Consider the following 19086-nt stretch of genomic DNA (forward strand, 5'->3'; position numbering starts at 1 on the left):
TTCCTTCATCTAAATCATTAATGTATATTGTGAACAGCTGGGGTCCCAGCTCTGAATCCAGCGGTACCCCACTAGTCACTGCCTGCCACTCTGAAAAGGACCCATTTATTCCTATCTGCCAACCAGTTCTCTATCGACGTCAATACATTACCCTCAGTACCATGAGCTTTAATTTTGCTCACTAATCTCTTGTGTGGGACCTTGTCAAAAGCCTTTTGTAAGTCTAGATATACAACATCCACAGGCTCACCCTTGTCCACTCTACTGGTCACATTTTCAAAAAATTCCAGAAGATTTGTCAAACACGATTTCCCTTTAGTGAATCCATGCTGACTTGGACCGATCCTGTCACCGCTTTCCAAATGCTCAGTTATTACATCCTTAATAATTGACTCCAGCATTTTCCCCACCACTGATGTCAGGCTAACTGGTCTATAATTCCCCATTTTCTCTTTCCTCCTTGTTTAAAAAGTGGGGTTACATTAGCTACCTTCCAATCCATTGGAACTCTTCCAGAGTCTACAGAATGCTGGAAAATAATCACCAATACGTCCACTATTTCTAGGGCCACTTCCTTAAGTACTCTGGAGTGCAGAGCATCAGGCCCTGGGGACTTATCGGGTTTTGATTCTACCAATTTCCCCAATACAATTTCCTGACTAATAAGGATTTCCTTCAGTTCCTCCTTCATACTAGACCCTCTGTCCCCCAGTATTTCTGGAAGGTTATCTGTGTCCTCCTTAGTGAAGACAGATCCAAAGTATTTGTTTTGCTGGTCTGCCATCTCTTTGTTGATGTGGAGATGCCGGCGTTGGACTGGGGTAAACACAGTAAGAAGTTTAACAACACCAGGTTAAAGTCCAACAGGTTTATTTGGTAGCAAAAGCCACACAAGCTTTCGAGGCTCTGAGCCCCTTCTTCAGGTGAGTCACCTGAAGAAGGGGCTCAGAGCCTCGAAAGCTTGTGTGGCTTTTGCTACCAAATAAACCTGTTGGACTTTAACCTGGTGTTGTTAAACTTCTTACTATCTCTTTGTTGCCCATTATGAATTCACCTGATTCTAACTGTAAGGGACCTACATTTGTCTTCACCAGTCTTTTTCTCTTCACATATCTATAGACGCTTTTGCAGTCAGTTTTTATGTTTTCTGCAAGCTTACTCTTGTATTCTATTTTCCCCTTTTGAATTAAACCTTTTATCCTCCTTTGCTGGATTTTAAATTTCTTCCAGTTCTCAGGTTTGCTGCTTTTTCTGACCAATCTACATGCCTCCTCTTTGGCTTTAACACTATCACTGATTTCCCTTGTTAGCCATGGTTGAGCCATCTTCCATGGTTTTACTTTTAAAGTAGGGATGTGCAGTTGTTGAAGTTCATCAATCTGTTCTTTAAATGTCTGCCATTGCCTATCCACTGCCAACCCTTAAGTACCCTTTGCCAACTTATCCTAGCTAATGCATGTCTCATACCATCAAAGTTAGCTTTCCTTAAGTTCAGGACCTGAGTCTCAGACTTAACTATGTCACTGTCCCTCTTAGTGAAGAATTCCACCATATTATGGTCACTCTTTCCCAAAGGATCTTGCACCACATTTCTTTCTCATTTTCCAATACCCAGTCTAGGATGGCCTGCTTCTCTAGTCGATTGAGAAAGCCATCCTTTACATTCCAGGAAATCCTCCTCCATTGCATTGCTACCAGTTTGGTGAGCCTAATCAATATGCAGATTAAAGTCACACCTAGTAACTGCTGTACCCTTACTGCATGCATGCACCTCTAATTTCCTGCATGATGCCATCCCCAACCTCACTCCTAATGTTTGGTGATCTGTACACAACTCCCACTAATGTTTTTTGTCCTTTGGTGTTCCGCAGCTCCACCCATATATGTTCCACATTGTCCAGGCTAATGTCCTTCCTTACTATTGCGTTAATCTCCTCTTAAACCAGCAACACTACCTCAACCCCCTTTCCTCCCTCAACTATCTTTCCTGAATATTGAATACCCCTAGATGTTGAATTCCCATCCTCGGTCACCCTGCAGCCAGGTCTCCTTGATCCCAATTACATCATATCCGTTAATGACTGCGCAGTTAATTCATCCACCTTATTACAAATGCTCCTCACATTGAGACACAGAGCATTCAGGGTTTTTTTTGGCATTTACAACCCTCTTAGAATTATAATGTAATGTGGCCCTTTTTGATTTTTGACTTTGGTTTCTTTGCCTTCCACATTTCCCCTTACTGCCTCCTGTTTCTGTCCCCACTTTTAACTCCTCTTCGACTTCCTGCATCAGTTCCCATCCCCCTGCCTTATTAGTTTAAACCCTCCCCAACAGTACTAGCAAACACTCCCTCGAGGACATTGGTTCTGGTCCTGCCCAGGTGCAGTCCATCTGATTTGTACTGGTCCCACCTCCTCCAGAACCGGTTCCAATGCCCCAGGAATTTGAATCCCTCCCTCTTTCACCATCCCTCAAGCCACATATTCATCTTAGCTATCTGACATTCCTACTCTGACTAGTACGTGGCACTGGTAGCAATCCTGTGATTACTACCTTTGAGGTCCTACTGTTTAGTTTAACTCCTAACTCCCTCAATTCAGCTTTAGGGCCCCATCCTGTTTTTTTACATTATTTATGACAACTTGCACTTGAAAATAAACAGGCAGTTGAAAATGACACATTACTTGGAAACAAAATACCAAAGTAATGCGAGTCCAGATGAGACAGAAAGTGAAACCAATAGCAACAATGCAGAAGGTTGATCGTATTAAGGCAGTAGTTCCCAAAGGGTGCAGCGCGCCACACTGGTGCAGCAAGAGAGGTGGCAAGTGTGGCGGGAAGATTCAAGGACAATCAAAGAAACATTTTAACATGGATTTGATATTTTTCCAAAGTGATTGTTTTATACTTTCTGGATATCCCATGATGATATTATAAAGTAGTTGTGTTCTATGTTATGAATCAAGCACTGCTCGGAGTGTTTTTTTTTTGTTTCTGAATGTATTTCTTATCAATAAAAAAATTCAGTGTGGCGCGAGCAAATTTTTATTCCGAAAGTGCGGCCCAGTGAAAAAAGTTTGGGAACCACTGTATTAAGGCATTTAAGTCTGGACTGAAACTAAATGAAGGAGTAAAAGTTGACATTGTCTGAAATGGTAAAATAGTTGAAATAGAGATTGACAGTGAAGCATCTGTTGCTTTAGAGAAGACATGGAAATTTTTTTTCAAGAAATGCCCACTGGAGAAAACCCTCCTCCAGTTTAGCACTTACACTGGTCAGTTTGTGAAAATATTTAGAAAACTGCCTGTTCAAGCTAAATACGGAGATCAGGTAGCAAAGAATAAGAACTATGAGCAGGGCAGGAGTAGGCAATTTAACCCCTCGAGCCTGTTCCGCCATTTTATACGATCATGGCTGATCTCATATTGGCCTCAACTTCACTTTCCTGCCCGTTCACCATAGCCCTTCAAACCCTTATGAATTAAAAACCGATCCACCTCTTCCTTAAATTTACACAAAGTTCTGGTATCCACTCCACTCTGAGGTAGTGAGTTCGACAGATTTACAATCCTTTGGGAGAAGTAATTTTTCTCCTCATCTCTGTTTTAAATCTGCCATCCCTTATCCTAAAACTATGATTCTTGTTCTAGATTGCCTGACATGAGGAAACATCCTTTTTGCATCTACTTCCGTCAATCCCCTTGTACACCTCAATTAGATCTCCTCTCATTATTCTAAATTCCAGGGAATATCAGTCTAAACTGCCCAATCTCTATTTGTAAGACAAACCTCTCATCTCTGGAATCAATCCAGTGAACATCTTCTGAATTGCTTCCAGTGCAACTACATCTCTTCTCAAGTAAGAGGACCAAAACTATACACAATATTCTGAGTGCAGTCTCGCTAATGCTTTGTACAGTAGTAGTAACATTTCACTACTTTTATATTCTAAGTTGCCACTTATTGTGAAAGGGGATCACCCATCATTATGGCTGGAAACTCGCTAAAAGAAATTTGCTGGACTGGAATAAAATGAATAAAGTGCAAGGCAACCCCATGATGCGGTCCTCGTTAGACAAGTATGCTGATGTCTTCAAGGAAGGTCTTGGCGTGATTAAAGACATGAAGCCTGACTTACTGTGAAGACTGAAACTTCTCCAAAGTTCTTCAAGTTTCAAGATTCAGTTTTCTACACACTGTGACAGAAAATTGAGCAGGAACTGGAACAACCTGAAAACTTTCAGATAATTGAGAAAGTTGAGCGCCATAATGCCATCGACTCTGGCTGGTGGTGAAGCTGGACTTCCAGGCAACAGCAGATGACTCAGTGCATCAGCGTTGGTTATCTGGGTCCCAGGATGGTGCTCTAGGAGGTATTCATAAGTTGTCAGTAACAAGATCCAACGCTGTATCTTAGTGGAAGCAATGGGAGTATTGTCCTGTCTTCTTTAAAAAGTCTCAGCATAGGAAAGGAGCGGTCACGTTGTTAGGAGTTTACTATAGACCCCAAAATAGTAATAGAGATGTGGAGGAAGAAATTGCTAAGCAGATTATGGATAGGTGTGGGGGTCACAGGGTAGTTGTCATGGCGGACTTTAACTTTCCAAATATTGATTGGAACCTTTGTAGGTCGAATAGTTCGGATGGGGCAGTTGTTGTGCAGTGTGTGCAGGAGGGTTTCCTGACACAATATGTGGATAGGCCGACAAGAGGTGAGGCTACATTGGATTTGGTACTGGGAAATGAACCGGGCCAAGTGTTAGATTTGGTTGTGGGAGAGCACTTTGGAGATAGTGACCACAATTCGATGTCTTTTGTTATTGCAATGGAGAGGGATAGGGCCGTACGGCAGGGCAAGGTTTACAATTGGGGAGAGGTAATTATGATGCGATTAGGCAAGAATTAGGGGGCATAAGTTGGGAACAGAAACTGTCAGGGAAAGGCACTAATGAAAAGTGGAACTTTTTCAAGGAACAAATACTGGCTGTCCTTGATAGGTATGTCCCTGTCAGGCAGGGAGGGAATGGCCGAGTGAGGGAACCATGGTTCACGAAAGAGGTGGAATGTTTTGTGAAAAGGAAGAGGGAAGCTTATGTAGGGATGAGGAAACAAGGTTCAGATGGCTCGATTGAGGGTTACAAGTGAGCAAGGAACAAGCTGAAAAAGGGGCTTAGGAGAGCTAGGAGGGGACATGAGAAGTCCTTGGCGGGTTGGATCAAGGAAAACCCCAAGACTTTTTACTCTTATGTGAGGAATAAAAGAATGACCAGGGTGAGGTTAGGGCCGGTCAAGGACAGGAGTGGGAACTTGTGTATGGAGTCAGTAGAGATAGGCGAGGTGATGAATGAATACTTTTCTTCAGTGTTCACCAAGGAGAGGGGCCATGTTTTTGAGGAAGAGAAGGTGTTACAGGCTAATAGGCTGGAGGAAATAAATGTTCAGAGGGAGGATGTCCTGACAGTTTTGAATAAACTGAAGGTCGATAAGTCCCCTGGGCCTGATGAAATATATCCTAGGATTCTTTGGGAGGCAAGGGATGAGATTGCAGAGCCTTTGGCTTTGATCTTTGGGTCCTCACTGTCCACGGGGATGGTGCCAGAAGACTGGAGAAAGGTGAATGTTGTTCCTCTGTTTAAGAAAGGGAATAGAAATGACCCTGGTAATTATAGACCGGTTAGTCTTACTTCGGTGGTTGGTAAATTGATGGAAAAGGTCCTTAGGGATGGGATTTACGACCATTAAGAAAGATGCGGATTAATCCAGGATAGTCAGCACGGATTCGTGAAGGGCAAGTCGTGCCTCACAAATTTGATAGAATTTTTTGAGGAGGTAACTAAGTGTGTTGATGAAGGTAGGGCAGTTGATGTCACATACATGGATTTTAGTAAGGCGTTTGATAAGGTCCCCCATGCTCGGCTTATGATGAAAGTAAGGAGGTGTGGGATAGAGGGAAAGTTGGCAGATTGGATAGGTAACTGGCTGTCTGATCGAAGACAGAGGGTGGTGGTGGATGGAAAATTTTCGGACTGGAGGCAGGTTGCTAGCGGAGTGCCACAGGGATCAGTGTTTGGTCCTCTGCTCTTTGTGATTTTTATTAATGACTTAGAGGGGGCTGAAGGGTGGATCAGTACATTTGCTGATGACACCAAGATTGATGGAGTAGTGGATGAGGTGGAGGGCTGTTGTAGGCTGCAAAGAGACATAGATAGGATGCAAAGCTGGGCTGAAAAATGGCAAATGGAGTTTAACCCTGATAAATGTGAGGTGATTCATTTTGGTAGGACTAATTTAAATGTGGATTACAGGGTCAAAGGTAGGGTTCGGAAGACTGTGGAGGAACAGAGAGATCTTGGGGTCCATATCCACAGATCTCTAAAGGTTGCCACTCAAGTGGATAGAGCTGTGAAGAAGGCCTATAGTGTGTTAGCTTTTATTAACAGGGGGTTGGAGTTTAAGAGCCATGGGGTTATGCTGCAACTGTACAGGACCTTGGTGAGACCACATTTGGAATATTGTGTGCAGTTCTGGTCACCTCACTATAAGAAGGATGTGGAAGCGCTGGAAAGAGTGCAGAGGAGATTTACCAGGATGCTGCCTGGTTTGGAGGGTAGGTCTTATGAGGAAAGGTTGAGGGAGCTAGGGCTGTTCTCTCTGGAGCGGAGGAGGCTGAGGGGAGACTTGATAGAGGTTTATAAAATGATGAAGGGGATAGATAGAGTGAACGTTCAAAGACTATTTCCTCGGGTGGATGGAGCTTTTACAAGGGGGCATAACTATAGGGTTCATGGTGGGAGATATAGGAAGGATATCAGAGGTAGGTTCTTTACGCAGAGAGTGGTTGGGGTGTGGAATGGACTGCCTGCAGTGATGGTGGAGTCAGACACTTTAGGAACATTTAAGCAGTTATTGGATAGGCGCATGGAGCACACCAGGATGATAGGGAGTGGGATAGCTTGATCTTGGTTTCAGATAAAGCTCGGCACAACATCGTGGGCCAAAGGGCCTGTTCTGTGCTGTACTGTTCTATGTTTATGATCAGTCACTAGGAAAAGACATCTGCCATATTGATGGGACATTTTAACACCAAAGACAACTGCCAATCCCTCTTTCTCGATCTGGGAATACTACCACTCAGCATCCAAGAGGGTCCTAGATGCATATGCAATAGGCTTCTCTGCCCCATCTCTCCAGCGACATGCCAGTACTGCCCCAAACCCATAAGGGGAGGCATCGCATATCAAGATAAGGACCTTTTGAGGTCAAAATGACTCAATATATTAGAGGACAAAAGTTTACTGTTTAATACTGTTAAAAGTCTCCAGTTACAGATCCCCCAAGGCCACCTTTGGTTTTCCATAGTAGGGCATATGGGGACGGGGGGGGCGGGAGACTACGAAGCTCAATTAGAAATAAACTTCCTGTAATAATTTACTGACTCCAGAAAGGATTTCAATTCCATGGGGTTCCTTGGAGTTGACACCTCCCTAATCGCCCTCACCTTGTCTTCCACCGAATGTAGGCCCTTGCTATCCACCCAATAACCCAAATAGGTCATGGCGCTTTTTCCCTTTTCAGGCATACCCTGACCTCTGAAAATCATTGTAAGAACTCTTTCAAGTTCGCTCGGTGTTTGTATTCCGAAGTTCCTGGGACCAAGACATCCATCATCCAGGTACACTGCTACATGAAGTAACCCTTGGAGTATGTTCTCCATGACCCGTTGAGAAATGGTGCATGCAGATGAGACCCCAAAAGACAGGCTGACGTACCCGCATAGGTTTCAGTGCTTATTAATTGTTAAGTACTTTCGGGAAGGCTTGTTTAATTCAAGTTGAAGAAACGCATGACTCATATCCAGCATTGAAAATGTTTGTCCCCCAGTTAACATAGCATAAAGGTCTTCAATCCAGACATGGTGTATCTGTTAAGTTTAGAAACCCTATTGACCATAAGCTTATAATCTCCACAGAGCTGGGACAACTTATCCGGCTTGAGGACAGGAAAAGATACAGCCCATTCTGCGAACTGAACAGGTTTTATGACGCCAAGCTTTTCCAGGCATTCCAGTCTGACGGTACCTTTTCCAAGAGGGAATATGGAACTGGTGTCACTCAAATTCTTAGGCGTAGCATCGGAGTTGATATAAATCTTAGCTTTGGCTCCCCTTATTTTCCCAAGTCCTTCTTGATGACTTTGTACTGTCCTCCAGTGCCCAGCCTGAAGATCTCCAGCCAGTTCAATGTAATGCGTTGGATCCAATCTCTCACCATCAGGCTAAGTCCTTGACCCCATACATGATGAGTGGAAGTCAAGCTGACTGCTGTCTCTAAGTCACTAGGGTCGCTGTGGTGCCCTTTATCTGCAATGGTTCCCTAGTGTAGGTGGCCAGCCTGGCTTTTGTGCTTTCTGGATTCAGGAGTTGAATACCTGCCTGGAGGCAGTTATAAGTCTGCTCCCCGGTCACAGAGACCAGAGCCCACATATCCACTTTCATTTTTAATGGGTGGCCATTTGCTAACAACTCCACCATTATGGGGGCAATCTTTTAGTGGGTTTGGGCTTTAGTGTGTGCACTCTCTCTCATAACTAGCATCTAACCGGCATGAAGAATTGCCCAGGGATGATCTTTACATAAAAAACAGGCCAATTGCTGCTCCATCAGTTTACTCTCGATCATCAGTAAAGTGATGAAGGGGTCATCAACAGCTATTAAGCAGTACCTACTCAGCAGTAACTTGCACCTGACCTCATTACAGCCTTGGTTTAGACATGGACAAAAGAGCTGAATGCTGGAGGTGAGGTGAGAGTGACTGCCCTTGACATCAAGGCAGCATTTGACCAAGTGTGACATCAAGGAGCCCTAGCAAAACTGGAGTTAATGGGAATCAGGGGGAAAACCATCCATTGGTTGGAGTCATATCTGGCACAAAGGAAAATGGTTGTGTTGGTTAGAAGTCAGTCATTTCAGTTCCAGATATCACTGCAGGAGTTCCTCAAGGTAGTGTCCCAGGCCAAGCCACTTTCAGTTACTTCATCAATGACTTTCTTTCCATCATAAGGTCAGAACTGGAGATGTTTGCTGATGACTGCACAATGATCAGCACCATTCACAACTTCTCAGATACTGAAGCAGTTCATGTCCAAATGCAGCAAGACCTGAACAATAGCCAGGCTTCGGCTTACAATGGCAAGTAATATTCATGCCACACAAGCGTCAGGCAATGCCCATCTCCATCAAGAGAGGATGTAACTATCACTCCTTGACATTCAATGACATTATCATCACTGAATCCCCACTATCAACATCCTGAGGGTTACCATTGACCAGAATCTGAACTGGACTAGCCACTAAATACTGTTGCTACAAGGGCAGGTCAAAAGCTAGGAATCCTGTGGCGAATAACTCACCTGCTGACACCCCAAAGCCTATTCACAATCTCCAAGGTACAAGTCAGGAGTTTAATGGAATATTCTCCACTTGCCTGCAGCTCCAACAACACCCAAGAAGTTTGACACCATCCCGGACAAACCAGGCCACTTGATTGCTACCCCTTCTACTAACATTTAATTCTTCCACCACTGACAAACAGTGGCAGCCGTGTGTACAATCTGCAAGTTGCACTGCAGATTGTACACACCAAGCTTCCTTTGACTGCATCTTCCAAACCCACAACCATTACCATCCAAAAGCATAAGGTCAGCAGATATGTCGGATCACCAACACCTGAAAGTTCCCCTCCAAGTCACTTACCATTATGGCTTGACAATGCCGTTTCTTCATTGTCATTGGGTCAAAATCCAAGAACTGTGGGTGTACCTACAGCTCAGAGACTGCAGCGGTTCAAGAAGGCTGCTTACCATCACCTTCTGAAGGGCAGCTAGGGATGGGCAATAAATGCTGGATCTGGATGTACAGGTACACAGGATACTGAAAGTGGCAACGCAGGTGGAGAAGGTAGTCAAGAAGGCATACGGCATGCTTGCCTTCATCGGCCAGGGCATTGAGTTTAAAAATTAGCAAGTCATGTTGCAGCTTGATAGAACCTTAGTTAGGCCACACTTGGAATATAGTGTTCAATTCTGGTCGCCACACTACCAGAAAGATGTGGAGGCTTTGGAGAGGGTACAGAAAAGATTTACCAGGATGTTGCCTGGTATGGAGGGCATTAGCTATGAGGAGAGGTTGGAGAAACTTGGTTGTTCTCACTGGAACGACGGAGGTTGAGGGGAGGCCTGAGAGAAGTCTACAAGATTAAGAGGGACATGGACAGAGTGGATAGTCAGAAGCTTTTTCCCAGGGTGGAAGAGTCAATTACAAGGGGCATAGGTTTAAGGTGCAAGGGGCAAGGCTGAAAGGAGATGTACAAGGCAAATGTTTTACACAGAGGGTGATGGGTGCCTGGAACTCACTGCTGGGGGAGGTAGTGGAAGCAGATATGATAGTGAGTTTTAAGGGACATCTGGACAGATACATGAATAGGGTGGGAATAGAGTGATATGGTCCCTGGAAGGGTAGGAGTTTTTAGTTAAGTTGGGCAGCATGGTCGGTGCAGGTTTGGAGGGCCAAAGGGCCTGTTCCTGTGCTGTAATTTTCGTTGTTCTTTGTAGCCAGTAATGTCCACATCCCGTAAATGAATTTTAAAAATATATTGTGATGCTGTAAATGTTACAGGTCATTGAAATCTGCATGATACAATTTTGATATGAAACTCTCTTATCAGTGGTTCCCTTCACTATTGGTCACCAAGAGGTATATTATACCACAAATTTTGACTAAAATCTTTTCAGATTCTGGCTAGAAGTAGAATAAATGCTCAGAGCATTGCAGTATATATTCTTGGTCATTTTGTCAATGGACATAGGTGCAAACAGTAATAAAAACCAAACGTGAAAACAAACACAAATCAACATTATATTTTTCAGATACTTGAACAGCTTAAGTTGTTATCAGCAACACAGATATATACCTTCAGTAAAGCATGCTTCGGGCTCCATGGATTCTTCTGGTATTTCTTCTGGTAGTTCCCCCTCTCCCGGTGGATCCCTGTCAACTGTGCTCCCTTCGGATGAGCTGCTTTCAGCCAGTTTCTGTCAAAGAAGCCCAAATATATGCTATTTCTCAGGATAGGTGACTTAAGTACCTAACAGCCAAGCAGGAAATAATAACCTCTGAGCAGTGGATTTGATGTTGCCAAGGTTTCTATTATGCAATTATACTGAATATAAGTTGAAATGACTGGTGTAAAGCTTGTACTATCATGAAATTGCATGTGGGTACATGCATAAAGTAAACTTATATATACATATCCATTACATTCAAAAGAATATTTATGCCATTTCTAAAGAAGGCATGAAATATTTATGAAAAATATACATTTAATCCAACACTCCAGGTGTAATCTTCATTGACATGAAAATACACTTTACCATTCAGTCTGTATGGATTCCGAGCTTCTGTAATTTCTGAGCATCAGAAAGGAAGATCAGTGCATTAGCTTTAGGAAAATTGTTGCACATTTTTAAACGTTTGTTTGTTGCTAAAATGGATGATCTAGGGCAGCAGCACTCATTGATCAAGGTGGTACACATACTTGTTCAGGAGTTTCATCGAAAGTGCATATTCCTGTTAATGGTATTTGCAGCCTCTGAATCTTTTGTTGTGCAAAGTTAAAATAATCTGCCAATTAAATTGCTTTGCAGCTTTTATAATGGCACACACAAATCCCCTGGGTGCCAACATGTGAACAAGTCTGGGTACTACTCTGAAATATGAGGATTAGTAGCCGGGCATTCCGTTTGTGTAGTCTGGGATACAAGATATTTTGCACAAATTCATCTATTACAGCATTCATGGTGCCCTAACAAACCAGGTAAAAAGATGATGTAAGCAGGCAAATTCATAGAAGGTTATTATTTCATAAAATGAAATTAAAAACATGTTTCTTTAAAAGTTCTACTTGATGCTCAATTAAAAATAAGAACTATGTATTCTTCTTTTATAACAAATAAGTTCCTCAAAATTGAACCTAAATTGAGGACAGTGCCACTATTTTGATTTCTCAACTGAGCTGGAATAAGGCCTTTAAGGCTTTGTTATAGAAATTATAAGTCACTCCACTTAAAAGCAAGTTTGACAAATTTGATCCACATGCAAATTCCTCCCTCCATTCATTACTGTGGTAAGAATCCTCTATTTGTAACAAGTAACTTCATTGCAAATGCAACCTTTCCAACTTAGCCATGCACCTCAGTCAACCACAGTAATGTTGTGCCTTCTTACTCTTCAGTCTCCATCATTAGTACAAACCAGTGTCTCTCAGTTTTATAACCAAAACCTCAGTATGTGTTATAGCTGTAGTATTCCACAATATAACAGCAGAAAGCATTCTGAATGGGCCCAAAGCAGTGCATTCTATTGAAAACAGCATTTTAATCTGAGACTGAATAAGGAAGGATTTCTTTTAAATTATATCCTCCTAACTTACAATTCTTTGGACCCGTTTGTTAACATGTATTGGCTGCCAATCACAGTGACATGTGGAAGCAGAGGCAAAAAATCCAGCAAAATATTTCCAGACATCAGTATGATTGGCCATAAGTATTTTTGATGATATTCCATCAAAGCGAATGACATTTTAGTGATTGAATATTATACAAAACTCAAAAACTTAAAATTAAAAATATGAAAATACTCAAATTCAGTCACCTATTAAAATATATTGTGACTCAAGGGAAATTCTCTGTAATTACATTCCGATTGTACTTATTGTGACACGCTGCAGGTGAAATTGACAATTCTTACAGAAAGAATAAGATGTTTTATCTTTTAAGGATTGTGACACCAATAATTTCCAGCCTGTTTTTTAAACTGTCAATCACTATACTATTTGTTTCATTAAAGAAAAGCCATGTATCGGTCATATCTTCAATGTTTATCTATTTCAAGCTGGCGACTGAGATCTGTTTACTTATTTGCCCAAAGTTTTGAATTAATTGATACTCATTAATGAATTAACCAAATTCCTGATGAGAGCAACTTTTGCAAAATGTTTTTGGTGGAAGGTTGACTTCCTGTGAAGAGGGGTAAAAGTTACATATGTTTAGAGTGAGCAGTAGATCGCTAATTCATTTTTAACTGGTAGTGACACTGACCTGGGTATAATAATTCTACTGAAACAATGATTTGGAAGTGCTAACTTTCCTTGATGTCAGTCGGGTGCACATTTTCTCATGTTCGGTCAGACAAAAACTCATTGAACCACAATGTCTTTAGATTACCAGCACTGCATGCATCATTCCATCAAGTACCACAGAGTATAGGTAATCTGAAGCTCCATGTGCCAAAAAACATTGTAGTTTAATTTGCTGCACAATCAAATCAGATGATTCTGAACCTTTAGTTCACTTATATTGCCTGTGTCAAAAGTGCAAAATATGCAGTTTAAGTTGGCACTAGCCAGATAGCATATTGGTATTCTACAAGTTACTTTCACTGGAATTAGTTTTGGCCAAATGAGCCAACTTAGAAATCCTCTGCCAGTTTTGGCGTTCTGGTTCAGCTGCCCAACTGTTTAACCACAGAATGGCTAAAATAGTAAGATTTCTTCTTGCACAAATTAAAACTTGCATAATCAACATTATTTTTATTTATAATTTTCTTAAGTAGCAAAGCATCAAATGTGCCGTGGATTGTATACAGTGGGTGAGCTGAAACACGAGTTTATTAAAAAATGCCAAGAAGCTAATGCTGAACTTAAAAGTCATCTGATGTTTAAAGCGCTGGACCATCAGAGGAAAAAGAAAATACAAAAAAAATGTTATTTAGGTGGATAAAGAGAATTAATAACCTTTATCAATAATTTAATTTTTACAGCAATGAGCAGTAATTGGTCTTACAATTCTCTTCTCAATGAAAACTGGTCTGCTTCTGGTATAGAGCTGTAATAATAACCAGATAAGTTAGGCTAGATAGGCGGCAGAAGGGAACATACCTTTTGTGAACTTTTTGTTAGTCATTAACAGACAAAATGAAGAACACTCAGGCTAGAAATGAACAACACAAAACACACCTTTACATTCGCTTCATCCGTAATGTGCTTAGCTAAGTCCATAGCTCAGATCCCTATAGCAATGTCACATAGGTTGAACCCCAGTGACTTAAAAGATTCTCAAACTTCCAATGAGGATGGGAGTAAGTTACAAGCTCTGTGTCTTATCAGAAAATAGTTCAACTGAAATTCTTACCCAAGAATTATGTTATTTTTGAAAATGTCTGTTTTCCTGAAAATGTCACTAACAATTATACGACGTATTGCACCTGCATCATTTTAGTCATGATAATGTGTTATTTGTGTTAACAGTATTTGTTATTAGCCTACAGTTATTGCGTACTTAATTCTGATTTATATATTTTGTTTTCCTAAATAAGTTGTGTGTAACAGCTATCAGAAGTCACAATATGACTTATATAACTATTTTAAATCTTCTCACATATGGGGCTGGATTATAACCCTGGAGGTGGGTGGTGGGAGTTGGCGTGGGCACTCTGGGCCTTTGTCCCAGAAAACAGCCAAGAATGCATAATGAAGCTAGGCTAAGAGTTCAGACATCCATTAATCTGTTGAAACAGTAATACCCAAGGGAAAACATTGCTTGATCGACAGATTTCTTTCTTAGACCAATTAATCAATCTCTCAAGATTTATACATACAAGATAAAATGCCATCAAGTACTTATAGTTTCTGCAATTGATACTTTAAAGAGCTGATTTATTGACACTTTTATAGAGCCTTGGTAAAAGGAGTTTGTAAGAAAATTATGAATGAATGACATTTTTAAAGCTTTTTTCATATATGATATAGTTACTGTAGGGTCTATTTGTTCTGTACAGAGAATACATTGGGTAAATGAGAATTGAAGTGCCATAAGTTGGCATGGAGAGTATGAAACTGGAGGGGTTGGGTGGGGAGTGGAGGTCCACATGGTGGGTATGAGAGGCTGCTCAGGGTGGGCCGAAGGATAGAGGTGGGAGTGGCGTGTACGAGGGACCATTGGGGTTAGATGTAGGAGATACAGATTTGAATGGGGTCATGAGTAGTCACTGGAGTGGATGAAAGTGCATTGGTTTGTACGAGGGATATGGGTAATACCTTTTGAACTTAACCTTTTAAAATGTTCGCTCATTCAAACTACGATGCATGACACCTCTGAAGTACCATGAACAACGACTGATTGAAAAGCTGGTCCGACCCCACAAATATTGCAGAGAGCTAGGCGATGCTTATCGTTGCAGTGTGGCCAGTCAAGTCAGGAGTGCAGGTTGTGAGTTCACATCCTGCATCAGCCTACACTTTATCACACTTTTGATGAAAATTGGGAGCCTTGGGAATTGGGCTAGGAATCCTGGATTCTTGGTCCTGACACCATGAAAATCCGCCCATAACGTCATGCAAAAATGTAATCTTATTATGAGACTTACACAGGAGTTACACACCTTTCATATGCTGGATTTTCCCAGTCTTGTGGAGACAGGATTGGAACTGGAAGGGCTGGGAGCAGAGACGGGAGTGACATCTCCACAAAATAGAAGACGGATTCTGTCTTGTCCATATTTCCATATTGAGCCATGAATTCCCAGCATCGGTTCAGTTGCCTATACAATGGCGGCAGGCAGCCAATTAAGATGATTAAGGTCCCAATTTCAGTAATTTTGCTGTCTCACTGCCGTTTTGCTGCCAGTGGACTGATCCCCTGCCACGTGTGGAAGTCACTAACTCAACAGGGCAGCATCCCTGCAGCAGGCTGGAGATCTTTGGAGCACGAATTCTATACCCCAGATACAGAATCAGGGCAGCCCACGCAAGGCCCAAACTATTCCTCTGGAGGGCCTTCTCCTCTGCTCCAAAAGGCCTTACTGTTTTCGCTGTTCCTCAGTTTTAAATCTCATACCTTTCCAGTATTACAGACGTGGTTTATGGGTGCTATGCTTCTGTGTGATAGTAGTCTAAGCAAGAACAATGCTGCTCTCAAACATTGGTTTCTTTTCTATGATCCATACTTGTTCAGTTTAGGATAATTGAATGTACAAGAGTTGACAATGCCAAGTAAAGAGCAGAATCCATGTTAGTAACTCATGTCCTTACATTACCTGTTTTTACCCGGTGCATTGTGTTAACATTTGTGAAATCAAATTAAAATCTGATTGGATTTCTACGGCTTGTAATCTATTTGTTTCAAGTAGCTGTCATTTTCTGAAAAACCTGCAGTGTTAGGCAAATGGCTATTCATAGCAATGTAAATCGTGTACACACCTGTATGCCTGATGCTGTCAATTTAATACCTACCAAGAAAATTTCATTTCCTTACATTTAATTTATTGTTCTCAGCATTCACTGAAATCTACTGTGAAGTCTGAATAGATGTTGCAATTATTCAAGAAAAGCAAATGTCAAAGTTAATGCAAGTTTAAACTGCATCACTTATAAAATATTCATAAAATATATAGGTACAAGCTGATCTGATATAAATACAAAATATAGCCTAACCACACACATTAAACTCAAGTTTCTTGTGAAATTGTTGTGATTTTTTCTGCAGCACTTCCCAAAGCAATCTCACGCTCAAGCTTCAATTTGATTTTGAAAGCATAATTTTGAAAGGCAATTTTTAATACTTTGTGTTTTTAAGTCGATCCATATGATGCCAACCCATTAGATCTTTCGACCATGTTTAAGATTGGGTAATTACTAATATTGTTTTATTAATAGGTGCACCCTTCTAATTAAAATGATGAGCTGCCATAGGATTCACTCTTTATGATGGTTAGCACATATTATTTGGACCTGACTCTCTTAAGGTTTTCTTTATCTTTTGCATCCTCCACTTCCCCCAAATGCTACAGCTTCAATTATGCTTTCAATCTTTTAATATATTTATCTATTTATAGTCTGATTTTGTCTGTCAGTTTCTGTCTCTGCCTGTACCTGATGTTCAAATCTCTGACCATTTTCCCTTCCCATTATTGGACACAGCTTTCTTTCTAAATGCCTCTCAGTAGAACAAAAACAATGACCAAAAAGAGGCAGGATTTAGAGAATTACAGAATCATAGAATCCCTACAGTGCAGAAGGAGTCCATTTGGCCCCTTGAGCCTGCACTGACAACAACCCCATCCAGGCCCTATCCCCGTAACCCCACGAATTTACATTGCTAGTCCCCCTGAAACTGAGGGGCAATTTAGCATGGCCAATCCAGCTAACCTACACATCTTTGAAGTATGTGAGAAAACCCACACAGACACGGGGAGAATGTACAAACTCCACACATACACTATAAATACAGCCTAATGGCAGGAAAATGATTTTTTGCAAAGTCAGAAAATGAGACAGCCTGCTCAAATCAAAAATGGTATTAGTGTGATGTGACTTGGTTATGGTATTCGATTAATAACTCAGTGATTATAAGTTCAAACTCTACCATGGCAAGTTATGAATTGAATTCAAGAAGTGTGATAATTTGTGGGCTAGCGCCAAAGAACTAACCATAAAAATGCTTCTGCATTGTCATTGCAACCAACTGATTCTCTAATGTCCATTACCGTATGCAACTTGCCATCCTATTGCACTGTGGATGACTTTGTGCCCTCAGAATCCCAATACTACTCTGCCAGTTTTCTCCATATCCCACTAACAAAATAAAAAAGACATTCTCAATGATTTCCAGGTGCTGCATGCAGTAGAAGCTCTACATATCAAAACCAGGCTATATTTAAACAGATCAGTTAGTTATTAATAATGTCAGATTGTTATTGCTTCTGGACTGGTTATCCTTGTCTAATATATTCAAGTATCCACATGTTCCTAAGCACACAAAAATGTGTTCCTGTTATTGTGACAATATTTTTACATGCACAAAATCAACATTTGTATTTAGAACACAAATAGCACATGACCTCATAAGTACCTAAGAGCAATTACACCAGAAAAGCTATTTTGCACTCATTATTGTTGCTTCAAAGGCCTTAGTTCTTACCAACCTGTGACCAATATATCTGGGTTTCGGCAAGTGGCGTGTGTGCAAGACAAGCGTTTGTGTTTCATGCTGTGCCAATTGAAACATTATGGGGATAATTTTAATTTTTGTCAGGAGAAAAAGAGTTGATAGCAAATAACCAGTCCATTTTATACCTCATCCCTATTTTTCCATTGAAAAAGTTAAAATTATTCTGTGCCTGGTTTACTCAATAGCTTGTTCTGCAGACTCTTATGCACAAACAGTTTCCTTGCATCATCCAGCAGACTGACCAGCAGAAACATTTGTACGATGACTCCCTTTAATTATTTAAAACAGTATTTTGACAAACTTCTGAGCAGTGCTGTTACATCTACATCATAGAATCAGGTTTCCATTTCTCTGGTTTAGAACAGCACTGAGGGACTCTGTTGAAATGCAACTATACCTTGTAACCTGTGAAATAGGTCTGCTGGCATTTTCTTAATGTGTTAATAATGGAGTGTTCCAATCTAATGCTGCACCATTCCACACAAATACTGAAAGAGAAACCTTTCTGCAATTGTACAATATGCAGGTCAGGAATTGATTTTGTGTACTCCAGTAATGCTAGAAGTCAAAAATTGACACAATGGCCGAATGCTACCACCATTCACATTGGCGGGATTTTCCCATCCCGCTGCAGTGAACGGAGACTTGGTTGGGTGTCAAATTCTCCGACCTCGCTGCATACATTCAAAGTACACATTTAGAAAACATAAAAATTGGAAACTATATACAGTTTAAAACTTATGGTATGCAGAATAATTACTATTGCACTGATTCCCATTACAGTACTCGAGCTTGGGAAAGTATTGCAAAGTTTTGTTAAAACACCCAGTTGCTGAGGGATTTGAAAGTGGAAAAGAATGTTAAAAGACAGAGGTTTAGGAAAGAGAATTCCAACATTTTTATTGCTGAAGGTTCTTACCTTAAAGTACAGCAGAGGAAGAATGAGACTCACAAGCCTGAGTTGAAAGAATAGAAAGTGCGAAATAATATGGCAAGATTGAGGGTGTTACAGAGACAGAGCA

General features: G+C 41.1%; 1 protein-coding gene across 12 annotated transcripts in view; it reads right to left on the minus strand.

Moving 5' to 3' along the window:
• Nucleotides 1-19086, minus strand: part of scn1laa (sodium channel, voltage-gated, type I-like, alpha) — a 155051-nt gene that overhangs the window by 74940 nt on the left and 61025 nt on the right. For all 12 annotated transcript variants that reach the window (XM_078228231.1, XM_078228234.1, XM_078228229.1 and 9 more), the window contains one exon: nucleotides 10972-11092. In XM_078228231.1, coding sequence (XP_078084357.1) covers nucleotides 10972-11092 — 121 coding nt within the window. The remainder of the gene's footprint in view (nucleotides 1-10971; nucleotides 11093-19086) is intronic.

Source organism: Mustelus asterias, chromosome 14 (genome assembly GCF_964213995.1).
Source record: "Mustelus asterias chromosome 14, sMusAst1.hap1.1, whole genome shotgun sequence".
NCBI lineage: Eukaryota > Metazoa > Chordata > Chondrichthyes > Carcharhiniformes > Triakidae > Mustelus > Mustelus asterias.